This window comes from Rosa rugosa, chromosome 1 (assembly GCF_958449725.1).
Source record: "Rosa rugosa chromosome 1, drRosRugo1.1, whole genome shotgun sequence".
Classification (NCBI taxonomy): domain Eukaryota; kingdom Viridiplantae; phylum Streptophyta; class Magnoliopsida; order Rosales; family Rosaceae; genus Rosa; species Rosa rugosa.
In genome coordinates, this window is record NC_084820.1 from 69,771,802 (window position 1) to 69,787,325 (window position 15,524).

General features: G+C 38.1%; 5 protein-coding genes across 14 annotated transcripts; all 5 read right to left on the reverse strand.

Moving 5' to 3' along the window:
• Window positions 1-2,818: 2,818 nt before the first annotated feature.
• LOC133726521 (WAT1-related protein At5g40240-like) lies at window positions 2,819-5,162 on the reverse strand. Of its 3 annotated transcripts, none has more exons than XM_062154085.1 (7): window positions 4,913-5,162; window positions 4,673-4,789; window positions 4,476-4,589; window positions 4,068-4,266; window positions 3,550-3,711; window positions 3,312-3,463; window positions 2,819-3,200 (listed from the first exon to the last, which is right to left on the reverse strand). In XM_062154085.1, the coding sequence occupies exons 1-7, from the start codon at window positions 5,020-5,022 to the stop codon at window positions 3,041-3,043; spliced, it is 1,014 nt and encodes a 337-aa protein (XP_062010069.1). In that variant the 5' UTR covers window positions 5,023-5,162; the 3' UTR covers window positions 2,819-3,040. The 3 variants fall into 3 exon arrangements, with proteins under 3 accessions (XP_062010069.1, XP_062010068.1, XP_062010067.1); XM_062154084.1 differs by having other exon boundaries at window positions 4,673-4,735; window positions 4,832-5,162; XM_062154083.1 differs by having other exon boundaries at window positions 4,673-4,738; window positions 4,832-5,162.
• Window positions 5,163-5,378: 216 nt separating this feature from the next.
• Window positions 5,379-7,856, reverse strand: LOC133726522 (WAT1-related protein At5g40230-like). 4 transcript variants are annotated; one of them, XM_062154086.1, is made up of 8 exons: window positions 7,666-7,853; window positions 6,890-7,208; window positions 6,744-6,806; window positions 6,522-6,635; window positions 6,231-6,429; window positions 5,988-6,149; window positions 5,735-5,886; window positions 5,379-5,592 (listed from the first exon to the last, which is right to left on the reverse strand). In XM_062154086.1, the coding sequence occupies exons 2-8, from the start codon at window positions 7,081-7,083 to the stop codon at window positions 5,433-5,435; spliced, it is 1,044 nt and encodes a 347-aa protein (XP_062010070.1). In that variant the 5' UTR covers window positions 7,084-7,208; window positions 7,666-7,853; the 3' UTR covers window positions 5,379-5,432. The 4 variants fall into 4 exon arrangements, with proteins under 4 accessions (XP_062010070.1, XP_062010073.1, XP_062010071.1 ...); XM_062154089.1 differs by having other exon boundaries at window positions 5,757-5,886; window positions 7,666-7,852; XM_062154087.1 differs by lacking the exon at window positions 6,522-6,635 and having other exon boundaries at window positions 7,666-7,856.
• LOC133734166 (WAT1-related protein At4g15540-like) lies at window positions 7,753-8,587 on the reverse strand. The gene is made up of 4 exons (XM_062161805.1): window positions 8,465-8,587; window positions 8,198-8,356; window positions 7,936-8,071; window positions 7,753-7,781 (listed from the first exon to the last, which is right to left on the reverse strand). The coding sequence occupies exons 1-4, from the start codon at window positions 8,585-8,587 to the stop codon at window positions 7,753-7,755; spliced, it is 447 nt and encodes a 148-aa protein (XP_062017789.1).
• Window positions 8,470-12,713, reverse strand: LOC133726523 (WAT1-related protein At4g15540-like). The gene is made up of 11 exons (XM_062154090.1): window positions 12,578-12,713; window positions 11,750-11,980; window positions 11,590-11,652; window positions 11,387-11,500; window positions 10,806-11,025; window positions 10,573-10,731; window positions 10,297-10,448; window positions 10,050-10,147; window positions 9,139-9,232; window positions 8,983-9,044; window positions 8,470-8,888 (listed from the first exon to the last, which is right to left on the reverse strand). Exons 2-10 carry the CDS (start codon window positions 11,938-11,940, stop codon window positions 8,987-8,989), a joined length of 1,149 nt encoding a protein of 382 aa, XP_062010074.1. The 5' UTR covers window positions 11,941-11,980; window positions 12,578-12,713; the 3' UTR covers window positions 8,470-8,888; window positions 8,983-8,986.
• On the reverse strand, window positions 12,313-15,144 carry LOC133726519 (WAT1-related protein At5g40240-like). Of its 5 annotated transcripts, none has more exons than XM_062154080.1 (9): window positions 14,935-15,144; window positions 14,801-14,866; window positions 14,175-14,525; window positions 14,002-14,064; window positions 13,786-13,899; window positions 13,392-13,629; window positions 13,099-13,260; window positions 12,839-12,990; window positions 12,313-12,738 (listed from the first exon to the last, which is right to left on the reverse strand). In XM_062154080.1, the coding sequence occupies exons 3-9, from the start codon at window positions 14,360-14,362 to the stop codon at window positions 12,585-12,587; spliced, it is 1,071 nt and encodes a 356-aa protein (XP_062010064.1). In that variant the 5' UTR covers window positions 14,363-14,525; window positions 14,801-14,866; window positions 14,935-15,144; the 3' UTR covers window positions 12,313-12,584. The 5 variants fall into 5 exon arrangements, with proteins under 5 accessions (XP_062010064.1, XP_062010063.1, XP_062010062.1 ...); XM_062154079.1 differs by having other exon boundaries at window positions 14,714-14,866; XM_062154078.1 differs by having other exon boundaries at window positions 14,704-14,866.
• Window positions 15,145-15,524: the final 380 nt, after the last annotated feature.

The window sequence follows — 15,524 nt, forward strand, 5'->3', positions numbered from 1 at the left end:
CGGAGAATTCTCGATCTTCAGAACGTAGCAGAATCGATGCCTGATGCGTTTTCTGATATCGCTAAAGTGACGAGATCACACATACCTGCTGCAAACGTGCCTGCAAGGATTGATGTCCCTAAAACTAGAGGACATGACGCCAACTCAAGAGTATATGAGCATGGCGCCAACGTCCCCTCTCACAGTGATGGTGACGTTTTGGCTAGGCCCATGGCTCCTGCCAGGAAGCGCGGGAGGCCTATAGGTTCGATGGATTCTCGCCCAAGAAAGAAAGCGAGTTTGGCACAAAATAATCCATTAATCATCGATGTAAATAATCCATCTCATGAGAATATTCCGGATTATGGTTATGTCCAAGAGACATCATTGGGGGACGCTCCAATGTCAGAACCAACTCCAGAGAATAGAGAGATCTCCATAAATTACACTAGTGTACATGAGATGATGGATAGAAATTCTATGGCGATTGATGATGCATTTGCATATCATATTGCAAAAGGAATTATAGAATATGATGATATCGAACCTCGCTCTGTTGAAGAATGTCAACGAAGAGCAGATTGGCCTAAATGGAAAGATGCGATCCACGTTGAATTGGATTCACTAACAAAGAGACAGGTATTTGGGCCTGTAACGCAGACACCCCCAAGTGTAAAGCCTGTTGGCCATAAATGGGTCTTTGTTAGAAAGCGTAATGAGAAAAATGAGGTGGTAAGATATAAAGCCCGCCTTGTGGCGCAAGGTTTCTCACAACGCCCTGAAATCGACTACGAGGAGACATATTCTCCCGTAATGGACGTTATAACGTTCCGCTACCTTGTCAGTTTGGTAGTTTCCGAAAAACTTGACATGCAGCTTATGGATGTGGTTACAACATATCTCTATGGGGATCTAGATTCAGAGATATATATGAAGGTTCCAGATGGACTTCAATTACCCAAATCAAGTGGCTCTAAACCACGGAGCGCGTTTTCAATAAGGTTAAAACACTCACTATATGGATTAAAACAATCCGGACGGATGTGGTATAACCGTCTAAGTGACTATTGGATTGGGAAGGGATATATTAACAATGAAATATGCCCATGCGTGTTCATTAAAAGAACAAGTTCCGGATTTGCAATCGTAGCAGTTTATGTCGATGACATGAACCTAATTGGAACTCTAGATGAGTTAAAGGAAACTGCTAAATACTTGAAATCCTAATTTGAGATGAAAGATATTGGGAAGACACGGTTTTGTCTCGGTTTAGAACTCGAGCACCGTAGTGATGGGATTTTGATCCATCAGTCTGCATATACTCAGAAAATTCTAAGGCGCTTTAATGAAGATAAAGCGAAGCCTGCGAGTACTCCCATGATCGGCCGTAGTCTTGAGCCCGGAAAAGATCCGTTTCGTCCAAGGGATGAGGACGAAGAACCATTAAAGGCCGAAGTGCCCTATTTGAGTGCAATAGGCGCATTATTGTACTTAGCTCAATGCACAAGACCGGATATCTCATTCGCAGTGAACTTGTTAGCTCGACATAGCTCTGCGCCAACACGCCGCCATTGGATTGGTGTAAAGACAATCTTTCGATACCTAAGAGGTACGATTGATATGGGCCTATTTTATCCCTACAGAGAGACGAGGAGCGACGGAAGAATGGGATCGGACCCCATTAGGCATGGAGCCGCCGTCCATAACATGACCGTCGGCCATGTTGTCACCTCCAGCGCCGCCGCCGCCCATGGTGGCCGGCCTCACCCTATTCCCCTCCATCAAAACGACAACAATGTCTTGATGGGTTTTGCTGATGCAGGGTACCTCTCTGACCCTCACAAAGGTCGCTCCCAAACAGGTTATGTCTTTACCATGGGAAGCACTGCGATATCTTGGAGGTCTACGAAACAGACCCTTGTTGCTACTTCCTCGAATCATGCAGAGATTATTGCTCTACATGAAGCCGTTCGTGAATGTATATGGCTAAGGTCTGTAATTCGACACATTCAAGGAAGTTGTGGTTTGAAGTCTACCACAGATGAACCTACATGCATTTATGAGGATAATGCAGCTTGTATTGAACAAATGAAGTTAGGTTTCATCAAGGGCGACAACACCAAGCATATATCGCCTAAGTTCTTTTATAATCAGCAACAACAATCACTTCTAAAGATTGAAGTGAATCAAATCCGATCAGAGGATAATGTAGCGGACTTATTCACTAAGTCGTTACCTAAATCCACCTTCGAGAAACATGTGAAGAGCATCGGATTGAGAAAGTTATTCGAACTCCCACGATTGTAGCAATCAGGGGGAGATATCGACATCGGGGGGGAGTTATGATGTCTACATGTTCGATCTCGAAGAGTGAAAGACGTGTTGTGCTCTTTTTGTCCTTCGACCAGGGTTATTTTTATCCCACAGGGTTTTTGTTACCTGGCAAGGTTTTTAACGAGGCAACGGATGAAGCGTCACCACCAAGTTTGAGCGGCACAAGGGGGAGTGTTGAAGGAAAATCAAGTTTAGTGTGCCTTATCAAACTAGGAATAGGAATAGGAGAGAAGGTTCTAGATTTCCCAATTCTACACGGATTGGTATTCCTTGTAACATTAGAACTAGCACTTTGTAATCCCTATATATAGGGCTCCTATTCTCATTAATAATATACATCTCTCTCGAATCTATTTTACTTAAACATTTTATTATTTTTTTTTCAATTCAAAATATCTTTGGTTGATATTTTGTATCATGGATTAGAAGCGTTTGTGGTATTTTGATTTTATTGAATACATTTTTTGTTTGCATTTAAAATAATAATAATAATAATAATAAAAAAAGGTACTCAAGGCCTTCAGTCTGAGCACGTAACTCAAGCTTGTTCTGCCATGAAACCATTCAGGTGCTCATACAGGTTGTAGTTTGGACTTACTGTTTCTGGTAAGGAAGATTTTGGGCTTGTTTATGTTTTGGATGTAATTTGTTCTTTAAAATAACCTTACACCTTGTTGCTGAATCAAATCTAATGAACATTTATATCTACACATAATGTTACATACTTTCAAGTTTCAACTTTGTAGGTTTCCAATAATGGTGCCTTACCACCATGTAACCCTCTCAAGCTATCAAAGCCATAGTCTTGATCTTTCATTTCTTCTTCCTTTGCCTGTCCCCATATTACCCCATAAAACCCTATGCATATCATTACAGCTCCAACAACACTGCAGATTTAGGTATCAACATTAATTGCAGCTTCTTTTCTTCTTATATAGTTGATTAGATTCTTGAAAAAAAGAAGTAATAACACTAAGGAGAGAGCGAGCTAGCAATACCTGCCGAGAAAGAGATTATCACCGAGGAATATGACACTGGATGCAGCAGCAATGACAATTGACATTGGGCTGAAGATTGATACATACACAGGACCTTTCAAGTTTAGGCTCCATGTCTTAACAAGGGTGCTCAAGGCTGAACTAAAGAGCCCCTATAATCCATAATTAATTCCACATTACCATTAGCTAGAAGCATCATCAATGTGTATGATAGTCCTCAATCGGATTAGTTTCTTACCGAGTATATAATGGCAGCCAATGCTACCCCAGGCCTTAGTCTCCAGGCACTTAACTTTGTTTCAGCTATTAGTACACACACTGGTGCTGATATAATTGTTCCAAACAAGTTGTATAACAGTGCCAAAACTAGCTCCGCCGGGTATGTCTTCATGATATGTGTCTGTAACAACATGCTACAGAATTCATGACCAATATGACTGGAACCAGTTTGAAATCATTTAAGGAATACAACATTTTACCTGGTTTTCTGCTTTGGTTAATGTAGTTCTACTTTTGATAATCAAGGTCCAGAAGTTTAGTCACACTTGCTATCAACTTCAATCGATCAAAATGATAGATATGATCTGGGATGAACGTCAGTAGGTTGTAATTGAACACTACTCTTACCTCAAAATCCAGGATCGTTTCGTCTCTTCATGTGATGGATATGACAAACTGAAGTTGATCGCGAGCTGAACTAAAGTACGAGACCTTGATTGCCAAAAGTTAATGTATTACTAGGCTTGTGGAAATTACCTGAAGGATTGACCAGGTAGAGAACAGAAGGTACCCAACAGTAAGTAATATGCCACCTTTTACCCAATCCTTTTCTGATGTATTGGATAGAACTGTTGGGCCTCTATAGAGAACCACCACTAGAGCACCTGATATTGACACTAAAGTACCCATGACTTTGGCTTGGGTGCTGATGCTTCTCACACTCAGCCTTTCCATTCTTTTATTGGTGCATCCACAACAAACAAGTGCACACCCAATTACATTAGAAGTTGCTTTACACAAGGAGAAACAAAAATTAATGCACAAAATATCTATGTCTTAATCAATCAAATAATACAAAACTAGGCTAATTTAGCAGCGCTCTGGTCCAGGTTGATTCTATGGTCCAGGTTCACAAAAATTAGGAGAAAAACAAGTGGTATTCACCTGAAGATGACGGCAAGTATGAATGTAAAAGCCGGAGTGAGGTTGCTCATAGCTGAAGCAAGAGTTGGTGAACCGTAATCTATACCTTTATATGCACATATATTTGCCACAAACCTGCTTGATCAAAAATATGCCATCACTTTTAACTGTAAGAAGAACAGGGTACATAGCTTTGTGTTCAAGTAATAATTTCATACCCGATCAGTCCAAGGAGGAAAGCTTTAAAGAGAAGAGAGAAGTTCAATGGAGGAAGCGTTGTTCTGCTGCATATGAGATATGTAAATAAGAACATAGATTGGGGCGAATATGTCAGGCTGCAGTGTAAAATTAAGACAGTATATTATATGGATTAGTACCTGGGAAAAATGAAAGGAAGAGGGAGGAGAAGAACAGTGGCAAAAGCATAAGAATAGACAATGAACACATAGTAACTCAACCCTTTTGTGGTTGCTGACTTGAACAAGATGTTTAAGCCAACGTTGGTGCTCTCCACTGTAACCATGGCTGCAAAGGGCAACACATCTCTGTAACAAGACCTCTCTGCCATCTCTCTCTCTCTCTAAATCATTTCTCAATGAAGTATTTTTTTTTTTTTGGGCGAGGTTTTCAAGGAGCTGTTCCTCATCTGAAGACTTTTTTGTTAAGGAAGTATTTTAATTTGTGGTTGGTGAACCAATATATCATTGTCACACTCTTGCTTTGCCTATGGCTGCTTTTAGCCCATTTGTTCTCTTCAACTCTAGCTTTCCTTTCAGGCAACCTCCATGTGCTTTGGACTTTTGCCAAGGAAAATTTGGAGCTTGTTGAGTCAATTATTGCATGTCTGATATCTTAGCAACATATAGACGGAAGGAAGTTTCAGCTGATTATTACATGACTTCAATTTGATGTAAACAATGGACATTTTTGCCTTTCTGAAAAATCTTTAATCAGCTAGTGTTAATAAGAAAAATAATGTTACATGTTTTCAACTTTGTAGCTTTCCAACAGAGGTTTCTTACAAATAGGTAACCCTCTCAAGCTATCAAAGCCACAGTCTTCGCTCATTTCTTCTTCTTTTGCCTTTCCCCATAGTACTGCAAACAACCCTATGGATAGCATTACAGCTCCAACAACACTGCAAAAATTGGGATATGAATAGTGTTTAACACAAAATAGCAGATTAACTGCTTCTTTCTTCTCGAATTTGATTATAATCTTGTTGATTAAGAAACTTTTGAAAAAGTAATTACATAACATGAAGAGAACAAGAGACAGACATGCCAAGATGGAGATCATCACCAAGGAAAATGACACCAGAAGCTGCAGCAATGGCAATTGACAATGGCTTGAAGCTCGATACATAGACAGGACCCTTGACGTTCACGCCCCACATGTGAACTAGAATGTTGAGGGATGAACCAAAGGCTCCCTACACAAAAATAGAGTCGGACAATCACTAGACCTTAACAAACTTAAGCTGTTGGGGGATGAGCCAACAAAATATAGGTATTACTGCCACTAGTGTCTTACCGAGTATAAAATGGCAAGCAACGGTATACCAGGCCTCACTATCCAGGCACCCAACTCTTTTTCTTCTAAGAAACATACAGGTGCTGATATAATTGTCCCACACAGGTTGTTTAAGAAGGCAAGGACTAGCTCATCTGTGCACGTTGTCTTCATGATATGTTTCTGCAACATCCTAGAGAAATTTAACACTAGTATTTTTGACATATGTATATTTGAGTTACAAAATAGGCAGGTTTAAAGCACCTGAAGGATAGACCAGGTTGAGAACATAAGGAACCCAACAGCGACTAATAGGCCACCTGTTACCCAATTCTTTTCTGCTGTAGTGGATAGAATAGTTGGTCCCTTATACAGAACCACTACCATTGCACCTGATATTGATACTAAAGTGCCCATGACTTTGGCTAGACTGCTGCTGCTTCTGAAACTTAGCCTTTCCATCCTATAGAATTTTAGGCAGCCAAATTAAAAGAAGAAAATACCTCATATGTACTAATTAGTCAGAGATGAGACGTGAAGAAAATAAGTGAAAACCTGAAGATTACAGCTAGTATGAATATAAAAGCTGGAGACAGGTTGCCAATAGCAGAAGCAAGAGTTGGTGAACTGTATTCAATACCTTTATATAGACATAAATTACCCAAAAACCTATATAAAACATATGGACATAAATTATCAAACATATATCAGCAATTTCAATGTAAAAATTCATAATGTAGGCAGCTAATTCTTGACTGTTATAAAATCAAACTATACCTTGTCAGTCCAAGGAGGAAAAGTTCAAAGAGGAGTGAGAGCTTGAATGGAGGAAGCCCTGTTCTGCATATCAGTTATGTAAAGAAGAATGACCTTAGTGTATGCAAATAGTGTGAAGTTTAGAGAAAAATTTCTGAGTTACTTACCTGCGAAAGATGAAAGGTAGAGGAAGGAGAAGAAGAGTAGCAATTGCATAAGAGTAGACAATGAAGACATAGTAGCTTAACCCTCTTGAGGTGGCTGCTTTAAAGAAGATGTTCAACCCAACATAGATGCACTCCATTGTAACCATGGCGGTGAATGGCAGAATTACATCCTTCTGAGCATACCTCCATGCCATTGCTCACACACACAGATCGAGACAGTTCTTAATGCAAATTCATAAAGAAGAAGATTATCTTATTGCTTCTTTATCAATTTGCTTCCTCTTTAAGTTATTATTCTCTCTTTCCTTTCAAGCTTTACCTTCATTAATTCAATTACCATAATCATATATATAGTGCAACTGATTGTCTAAAGGAATCAAATTCTATCTTTAAAAAAGCAATATGATAATGGTAATCTTTCACTGTGATCAGTGACCCTACACTTTGACATTTAGCAGGCTTCAAAAGCCAAAAGATTTCTCTTAGGCTCATGTCAATGTTGTACTCTCTTCTTTTGAAACTTACTTCCAATAATGTATAATGGTTTGCACTTTTGGTAAATTTACTTTGGTCACTATATTGCATCTCTTGGCAACTTGCATTCAAGTTAGTTACATGATTTTTGATAAAAGAAAAGGAAACATTCTGTGGTAGAGGACAATAAACATGTTTTTAGTATGATCTTCAACTATAGGTGCTGGACAGTTAGTATTCTTCATCTTACACATAATGTTACATAGCTTCAACTTTGTAGCTTTCTAACAAAGGTGCCTTACCAATAGGTAAGCCTCTCAAGCTATCAAAGCCACAGTCTTCACTAATTTCTTCTTCTTTTCCCTTTCCCCAAATTACTGCATAAAAACCTATTGATAGCGTTGCAGCTCCAACAACACTGCAGAAGTAGGGATTTGAATAGTGTTAAACTGTTAATACACAAGATAGTAGAAGGAAAGCTTAGTTGTTTCTTTTTTCTCTAAATTGGTTATGATTCGGTCAAGAAGCTTTTGAAAAAGGATGGAATGTGGAGAGAAGAAAGAGAGAGAGACCATCACCAAGGAATATGACACCGAAAGCAGCAGCAATTGCAATTGACAATGGCTTGAAGCTCAAAATATAAACAGGATCCTTCAAGTGCAGGCCCCATATGTGAACTAGAATGCTGACGGATGAACCAAATACTCCCTACACAACAATAGCTTCATATAATCACTAGGATCAACAAATTTTAAGCTATCGGAATTGAGTCAACAATATATATCACGCTGACACAGATATACAATAACTAGATATTACTGTCTAGTAGCTTACCGAGTAGATAATGGCAAGCAACGGAATAACAGGTCGTGGTCTCCAAGCACTCAAGTTTCTTTCAGCTAAGAAACATACTGGTGCCAATATTATTGTGCCACACAAGTTGTATAAGAAGGCCAGAACTAGCTCAACCGGGTATATCTTCATGATATGTGTCTGTAACATGTTAAAGAAATTCAAGACTACTCTCTTCCAAATATATTTGAGTGTCGGTCATAAACAGGTTGAAATTTTTTCACATTATGATAGGCTTGTCAAAAGTACCTGAAGGATACACCAGGCTGAGAATAGAAGGTACCCAACAGTAAGTAATAGGCCACCGTCTATCCAATCCTTTTCTGTTGTAATAGATAAAATTGTTGGACCCTTATAGAGGACCACTATCATTGCACCTGATATGAGGCTAAAGTACCCATGACTTTGGCTTGAGAGCTACTGCTTCTCAAAGTCACCCTTTCCATCCTATTAAATTGGAGGAGTCCACCGAAAACAAAGGCACACTCAAATCATGTTAAAGTACCTCTTCTGTACTAATTGTTCAACAAGATGAAATTAATCTAAAGAAAGTGAAAACCTGAAGACTACAGCAAGTATGAAGATAAATGCCGGAGAGAGGTTGCCCATAGCTGAAGCAAGAGTAGGTGAACTGTATTCTATACCTTTATATACACATAAACTACCCAAAACCCTGCTTGATCAAACATATATGAGCTTTTTCAATGTCAAAATAAAGAATAGCTAGTCTGTTAATTCTTAACATTCACAAATTCAAACTACCATACCCAATCAGTCCAAGGATAACAGTTTAAAGAGGAGAGTGAGCTTGAAGGGAGGAAGTTCTGTTCTGCATGTCAGATAAGTGAAGAAGAATTGCATTAGTTTATGCTTTTTGTTGGTTTATATGTGAAATCAAGAGAATTAATATCTGAGTTACTTACCTGCGAAAGATGAACGTCAGAGGAAACAGAAGAATGGTGCCAATTGCATAAGAGTAGACAATGAAGACAGAGTAGCTCAACCCTCTTGAGGTGGCTGCTTTGAATAAGACGTTTAACCCAACATTAGTGCACTCCATTGTAACCATGGCGATGAACGGTAGAACATCCTTATGATAGTACCTCCATGCCATTGCCATCTCCTCTCTTTCTCTCACACACACATGGAGACAATATCGTAATGTAAATACATTAAGAACAACATGATGGTCTTATTTTATAGTTATCATTATTTTAAGAAGGCCTTTTTAAAAAACTAGTTGGAGAGCTAGCTATATTCAACTGACTGTTTCTTTATTGAATCTGCTTCTCTACGATTCTCCCATTCCTTATTTGAGACTTAACTTCAATTCATTTACCACAATCATATTGCATAGTTTGTGTAATGAAATCAAATAATTTTAAAAGGCATTTTAGGCAACGTAATGTTGTTTAGTGAAAGATATGTTGAGTGATTCTAAAGAGGGCTGACTTTAATTAGGATGACAAAGACATGTTACTTTCTTTGCATAATATTCATAAATTCAGACTTCAAAGCCAAAAACTTCCCTCAGGGAACTTGGGACTTTTGGTACTAAAGAACATTTGAAGATTGTTTACTCAATCTATTTGCATATATCTTGGCAACTTGCCACAGGCAGAAGAATATATTTTGTTTTTTCAGTTAATTCCATACATGGGTTTGCACCCAAATGATAAAAAAGAAGAAAAATTCAGTGGCATAGGATATTAAACATTTATTCCTAGTCTGTTCTTGAGGAGTAAGTGCTGGAAATTTAATCAGCTAGTATTTCATCTTACACAGTGTTACATATTTTCAACCGATTTGTAGCCTACCAACAAAGGTGTCTTACCTATTGGTAAGACACAGTCTTCATTCATTTTTTCTTCTTTTGCCTTTCCCCATATAACAGCATAAAATCCTATGGAGAGTACTATAGCTCCAACAACACTGCAAATGGATAAAATTAGTGTTATAAGTTAAAACACACAACACAGAAGCAAAGATTAGTTATTTCTTTGTTTCTTCTTGAAGGTGATTAGGCCATGAACCTCTTGAAAAATTAATAACAGACTGAGGAGAGAGCAAGAGAAACAGACCTGCCGAGATAGAGAGCATCACCAAGGAATATGAAACTCGAAGCAGCAGCAATAACAATTGATAATGGCTTGAAGCTTGCTACATACACAGGACCCTTCATGTGCATGCCCCATATGTGAACAAGGATGCCAAAGGATAAAACAAAGGACCCCTAATAGAAACAAAAGCAATAGACAACCACCAGACCCCTAAAGCCAAAATCTTATGCTGTCACAGGAGAATTAATCTAGCCAACATTGTATATCAAGTTAACACATGACTGGATAGTTTCCTACTGAGTATATAGTGGCAAGCAATGGTATACCGGGCGTTAATCTCCAGGCAATCAAGTTTTTCTCTGCTATCAAACATGTTGGTGCTGATACAATTGTCCCACACAAGTTGTATAAGAAGGCCAGAACTAGCTCATCTGGGTCTGTCTTCATGATATGGGTCTGTAACAAACATGCATCAGAATCCAACGCTAATTTCTCAAACTTACTACTCGTGATGAGGTTGTTCAAAATACCTGAAGGATAGCCCACATAGAGAAGAGAAGGTATCCAAGAGTAAGTAATAGGCCACCTTTTACCCACTCCTTTTCTGACATTCCGAGAATGGATGGAGTCGTAGGTGATAGAATTGTTGGGCCCTTATAGAGCACCACTACTAGTGCGCCTGATATTGATACTAGAGTACCCATCACTTTGGCTCGTGTGCTTCTGCTTCTCCAATTTAGTCTTTCCATACTGTCCAGCAGAAAACAAATGCACACCCTATCATATCAGAATACCTCCAAGAAAGATGACCTTATAATGATCTAAAAAAGAAAATGATCTTATGTGCAACTAGAAGCTCTATAATTGACTTTTCAAAATGGGAATGTGTTCTAGTTTAATCGACTAATATGAGTAGAAAACACATCTGGAACAAATGAAAGCTAAAAGGAATGTGTAGTTAAAAGCATTTGAAATGCGTCATTACAAGAACTCATCTATTATCAAGAGAAAATTTTATTGGATGTCGGTATCATTTTGTGAATCCTACTCAGCGTTAGAAACATTACATTTGTCAATGATCAAAGCTGAAGAAAATTAAGTGGAAACGAACCTAAAGGTTACAGCAAGTATGAAGATAAAAGCTGGGAAAAGGTTACCAATAGCTGAAGCAAGAGTTGGTGAACTGTATTCTATACCTTTATATACACATAAACTACCCGAAAACCTGCTTCATCGAATAGATAAACAATTTAAATGTAGTAAGAATAGCCATTTTACATTGTTTTCTTAGATAACAAAATCACATTACCATACCCGATTATCCCAAGGAGGAAGAGTTTAAATATGAGAGAGAGCTTGAATGGTGGAAGCCCTGTTCTGCACATCAGACATGTAAAGAAGCATTGCAATATTAGTGTATGTAGTGACAAGTTAAGAGAGTAATAACGTAGCAGGACTCAAGATTAACAAATACCTGCGAAAGATGAAAAGCAGAGGGAGGAGGAGAATGGTGGCAATTGCATAAGAGTAGACAATGAGAACATAGTAGCTCAACCCTCTTGAGGCAGCTGCCTTGAAGAAGACGCCTGACCCCACGTTGATGCACTCCACGATAATCATGGCGGTGAACGGCAGAACATCCTTGTGACCAGACATCCATTCCATCTCTTCTCTTTCTCATTCTCACAATTACACACAGGGACACCTTTATAATGTAAACTCATGAAGAACATTATTGTCTTTGTTTATAGTTTCTTCTTTGTTCTTCTTTCTGTTTTAAGTTTGGAGGTCTTAGTTTATAGTTATTTAAAGTCTTGGTAAAATGGTTGGTGTATCATTTAGAATTGTTAAAACTCTTCCTTTCCTTCTGGCAGTCAGTGTCCTTTAGACAATTTGCTTCTCTATGATTCTCTGTTTTGTTATGAGACTTGACTACTTCAATTCATCTACAATAATTATCATAGCGTGCATATTGTATCTTAAAGAAGACATTTACAGGAAGGTATTGTAAAAGATGTGATCAATGATCCTAAACAGTTGACTTTTTAAGAGTAAGATATGTTGCATTGTTGCTACTCCACTTGTTCCATGGGCAAAGTCTTAGTACATATAACCTACTTAAAATCAGACTTCAGTGTGATATATAGCTATCACTTACATTCTTGACATAACAAACTACCTCCCAAACAATGTCGCAGTAAAATTTCAATTTGACTTGACTCGTCATGCCAAAATATTTTTGGCATTGAACTATATATACAGACCAAATTTTAGTACTATAACCACTCTAACTTTCACTTACAAGTCTCTTATACTTCAGTGACATCGGTTGGCAAAAGAGGAGCCCTTTGGATGGATGATTCTAATCTTTGCACTTCATTATCAGGCACCATCTTCTTTTCTTTTATTTGTGCCCATATCACCGTATAAAATCCGAACGCAATTACAACAGATCCGATCACACTGCACAAAAAGAAAGCAATCATAAGTAGAATGCCACATTTTCTCTTCATTAATTCACTTGAAGACCATAAAAGCTAGAACCGCAGAGAGAAATATATACCTGCCAAGATAAAGAGCATCACCAAGGAAAATAACAACCATTGCCACTGCAATAGCAATTCCCAATGGCTTGAACATGGCTACATAAACAGGCCCCTTCTTGTGCAAGCACCAAACATGAACACCAATGCGGAACACACTCACAAAAATCGCCTATAATGACAACACCAGATTATAATTGTTCGTCCTAAAAGGTGAAATGAAGGAAGATGAGTTTTTTTTTTGTTATTATTATTTTTTACTTTTTATTATTTTTCTCACCGCATAGAGAATGGCAACCATCTCAATTCCGAGCTCCAATTTCCATGCACTTGGATTTTTCCATTCCACAAACAGTGAGATAACTGAGCATTGAATCGTCAAAAAGAGGGTGTAGAAGAAGACTATGGTCATTTCTTCTGGATAATCCTTGACCGTAGCTGCCTGATTATTCAAACCAGTTTTGATACCACTAGTAAGTACACTACTTATTTTGCAACTTAAAAGTAAGACAGGGCCAAAATGATTCTAAGGCACCAAAGTACGAGGTTAGTTATGGGACTTGTTTTGTTTACCTGAGCGATATTCCATGATGAAGACACAATACATTGAATTGCAAGTAGAAGACCTCCAAAAACCCACGCTGAGTGCTCTGAATGTATATGCTGATTTTTGAAGCCAGAATGTGATAAGGAAGCCATCAAAACAGCAGGGCCCTTGTAGAAGGTCACTATCAGTGCCCCACACACTGATATAATGGTGCCCAAGGATTTGGCTTGACCGCTTGGATGCCTCAAATCAAGCTTTTCCATCCTGAAGTTCAAGTATTTTTCAGTCAAAATTCAAAACCATCACAATAGTCTAGCTTTTTGAACTAAGAAGTAAGAACTTACTAATGTGAGAAAAAGATAAATCAACAGTATTTTTGTTCCAAGTGTGTCTGCAATTGTAAGTAAAGCAGCCTAGTACCTGAAAGCTATGGCAAGCAAGAAAGTGAAGATGGGGGTAAGATTTGCCAGTGCTGCTGAAAGAGTAGGTGAACTGTATTTGACACCAGCAAAGAACAAAATTTTTCCTGAACTCCTGCAATTGCAATTTATTTCTCCATCATTCATATATTCACCTCATTTCAATGACCAATTGAATATGAGAGGCTGAGAGAGCATTAGTAAGTGTCCTGGTTACCCTATTAAGCCAAGAAGGAAGAATCTACAAATGAGTTTGCAATTCAAAGGAGCTCTCTTGTTTCTGCATAAGGGAACATTCAAACCTTCATGGTTAGTGGTCACATTGAGATAACACTAACCCAACAGCAACTAAAAATCTAAAATCATCAAATGAAGGAATAGAAAGCCCACCTTTGGAAGATGAAATAAGGGAAAAGCAGGACGGTACCTAGTGCATTATAGTAAACAATGAAAACAAAATGGCTCATCCCTTGTGACATGGCTGCTTTACTTATCGTTGATACTCCAATTTCTGCGCACTCGACCAGCACCATGGCAGCAAAAGGCACTGAGCCCCATATACGAGATTGAAGTGCCATCTCTTACTCTCTCCTCACTCACAGAACACTCCTTAGTCCTTACTCCTTACCTTCTACAGAGAGACAGAAAAAATCAAGAGAAAGAGAACAGAACTTGAATCATTGACTTTGTTCTATATCAATCTGATTTGACCATTGGATGCACCACCAGCCAGTCAACCATCTGCATATAATCAACTTCTTATTACTTATTGCTAAGTTCCTCCAATTTCATTGCTTTACATACAACAAAATGGGCCATAATCAAAGTCTCAAAATACAAGCAATAAATAGATAATCAACATGAAAGATTCAAAGCATCACATCCAGAAAGAAAACTACAGAAGGTAGAGTCCACTCACAAGTACTTACTTCCACCTATGTATTAAACAAGTAATGTTGATGACATGCATTAAAGTGGACATGGACATATTATAACTTAATCCCATCATTATTGACCTTGAAATCTACACAACGGCGTGCTTCATGCATTTCAATGTTCCATTATTGTTATCAACTTGGAACCTGTTTAAAGAAAAACAATTAAACAATGATAAGTGATATACACCTTTAATGGGAAATTTGAAACTAACCCAATAATCTTGTTCTTATGGAGTGGAGAGCTTGAATATCCTCCTCTTTTTTAGGTATATCTGCAACTCTCATTTTTGAGGTATATCTGCAAGGAAATTAAGGAGTGTAATAGATTTGCTCTGTGTTGCTGGCTTTGACCTATTTCAGCTTCATCCTTTGAAATTCCACCGCCTCTTTCAGTTAGTGTGCGGTGTGCGTGCTAGTCGACATTGAAGTGCGGGATCTGATTGAATTATAGGATGACTCTATATATGTCAGCAAATTAAAGAGCTCAAAGTGTCGCGTACTACCTTAGACAAGTGTAAAAAAAAAAAAGGTAAAATGTGGTAGTCGGTAGGGACTAAAGGGTAACGACAAAACAAGTGAACTTGTCGTTTTTTAATATTTTATTATCATTATAACATCAAGACAACAACTGGCGATTGCCACTTTTATAAAGAGAAGACAAGGCATTTTAGTAGTATGCTGCCAAATATATTTAAAAGTAAAAAAAAAAAAACAATTGGTCTTGATTTTGAATGGAAACTGTTTACTATTGTAGCTCGAATTATTAGTTTGGCAACCACTCTTGTAATAAAATAGGAGTTTG

Excerpts from the sequence above, each read along its gene's own strand:
- LOC133726522 (XM_062154086.1), bottom strand. The coding sequence starts at position 7,083 with ATGGCATGGAGGTATGCTCAGAAGGATGTAATTCTGCCATTCACCGCC. Across the intron at positions 6,807-6,889 it reads CTACCTTTCATCTTTCGCAG|AACAGGGCTTCCTCCATTCA; the intron begins GTAAGTAACTCA and ends ACTGATATGCAG. Across the intron at positions 5,887-5,987 it reads TGCTTGCCATTTTATACTCG|GGAGCCTTTGGTTCATCCCT; the intron begins GTAAGACACTAG and ends ATTTTTGTGTAG.
- LOC133734166 (XM_062161805.1), bottom strand. The coding sequence starts at position 8,587 with ATGATAGTGGTCCTCTATAAGGGTCCAACAATTTTATCTATTACAACA. Across the intron at positions 8,357-8,464 it reads CAGCCTGGTGTATCCTTCAG|ACACATATCATGAAGATATA; the intron begins GTACTTTTGACA and ends AACATGTTACAG. Across the intron at positions 8,072-8,197 it reads TGCTTGCCATTATCTACTCG|GGAGTATTTGGTTCATCCGT; the intron begins GTAAGCTACTAG and ends ATTGTTGTGTAG.
- LOC133726519 (XM_062154081.1), bottom strand. The coding sequence starts at position 14,362 with ATGGCACTTCAATCTCGTATATGGGGCTCAGTGCCTTTTGCTGCCATG. Across the intron at positions 14,065-14,174 it reads CCTTATTTCATCTTCCAAAG|AAACAAGAGAGCTCCTTTGA; the intron begins GTGGGCTTTCTA and ends TCCCTTATGCAG. Across the intron at positions 12,739-12,838 it reads GATGCTCTTTATCTTGGCAG|TGTGATCGGATCTGTTGTAA; the intron begins GTATATATTTCT and ends CTTTTTGTGCAG.
- LOC133726523 (XM_062154090.1), bottom strand. The coding sequence starts at position 11,940 with ATGGAATGGATGTCTGGTCACAAGGATGTTCTGCCGTTCACCGCCATG. Across the intron at positions 10,449-10,572 it reads TGCTTGCCACTATATACTCA|GGGTCCTTTGTTTTATCCTT; the intron begins GTAGGAAACTAT and ends TGTTTCTATTAG. Across the intron at positions 10,148-10,296 it reads GATGCTCTCTATCTCGGCAG|TGTTGTTGGAGCTATAGTAC; the intron begins GTCTGTTTCTCT and ends ATCCATTTGCAG.
- LOC133726521 (XM_062154083.1), bottom strand. The coding sequence starts at position 5,022 with ATGGCAGAGAGGTCTTGTTACAGAGATGTGTTGCCCTTTGCAGCCATG. Across the intron at positions 4,739-4,831 it reads CTTCCTTTCATTTTTCCCAG|CAGAACAACGCTTCCTCCAT; the intron begins GTACTAATCCAT and ends TCTCATATGCAG. Across the intron at positions 3,201-3,311 it reads GATAATCTCTTTCTCGGCAG|TGTTGTTGGAGCTGTAATGA; the intron begins GTATTGCTAGCT and ends CTAAATCTGCAG.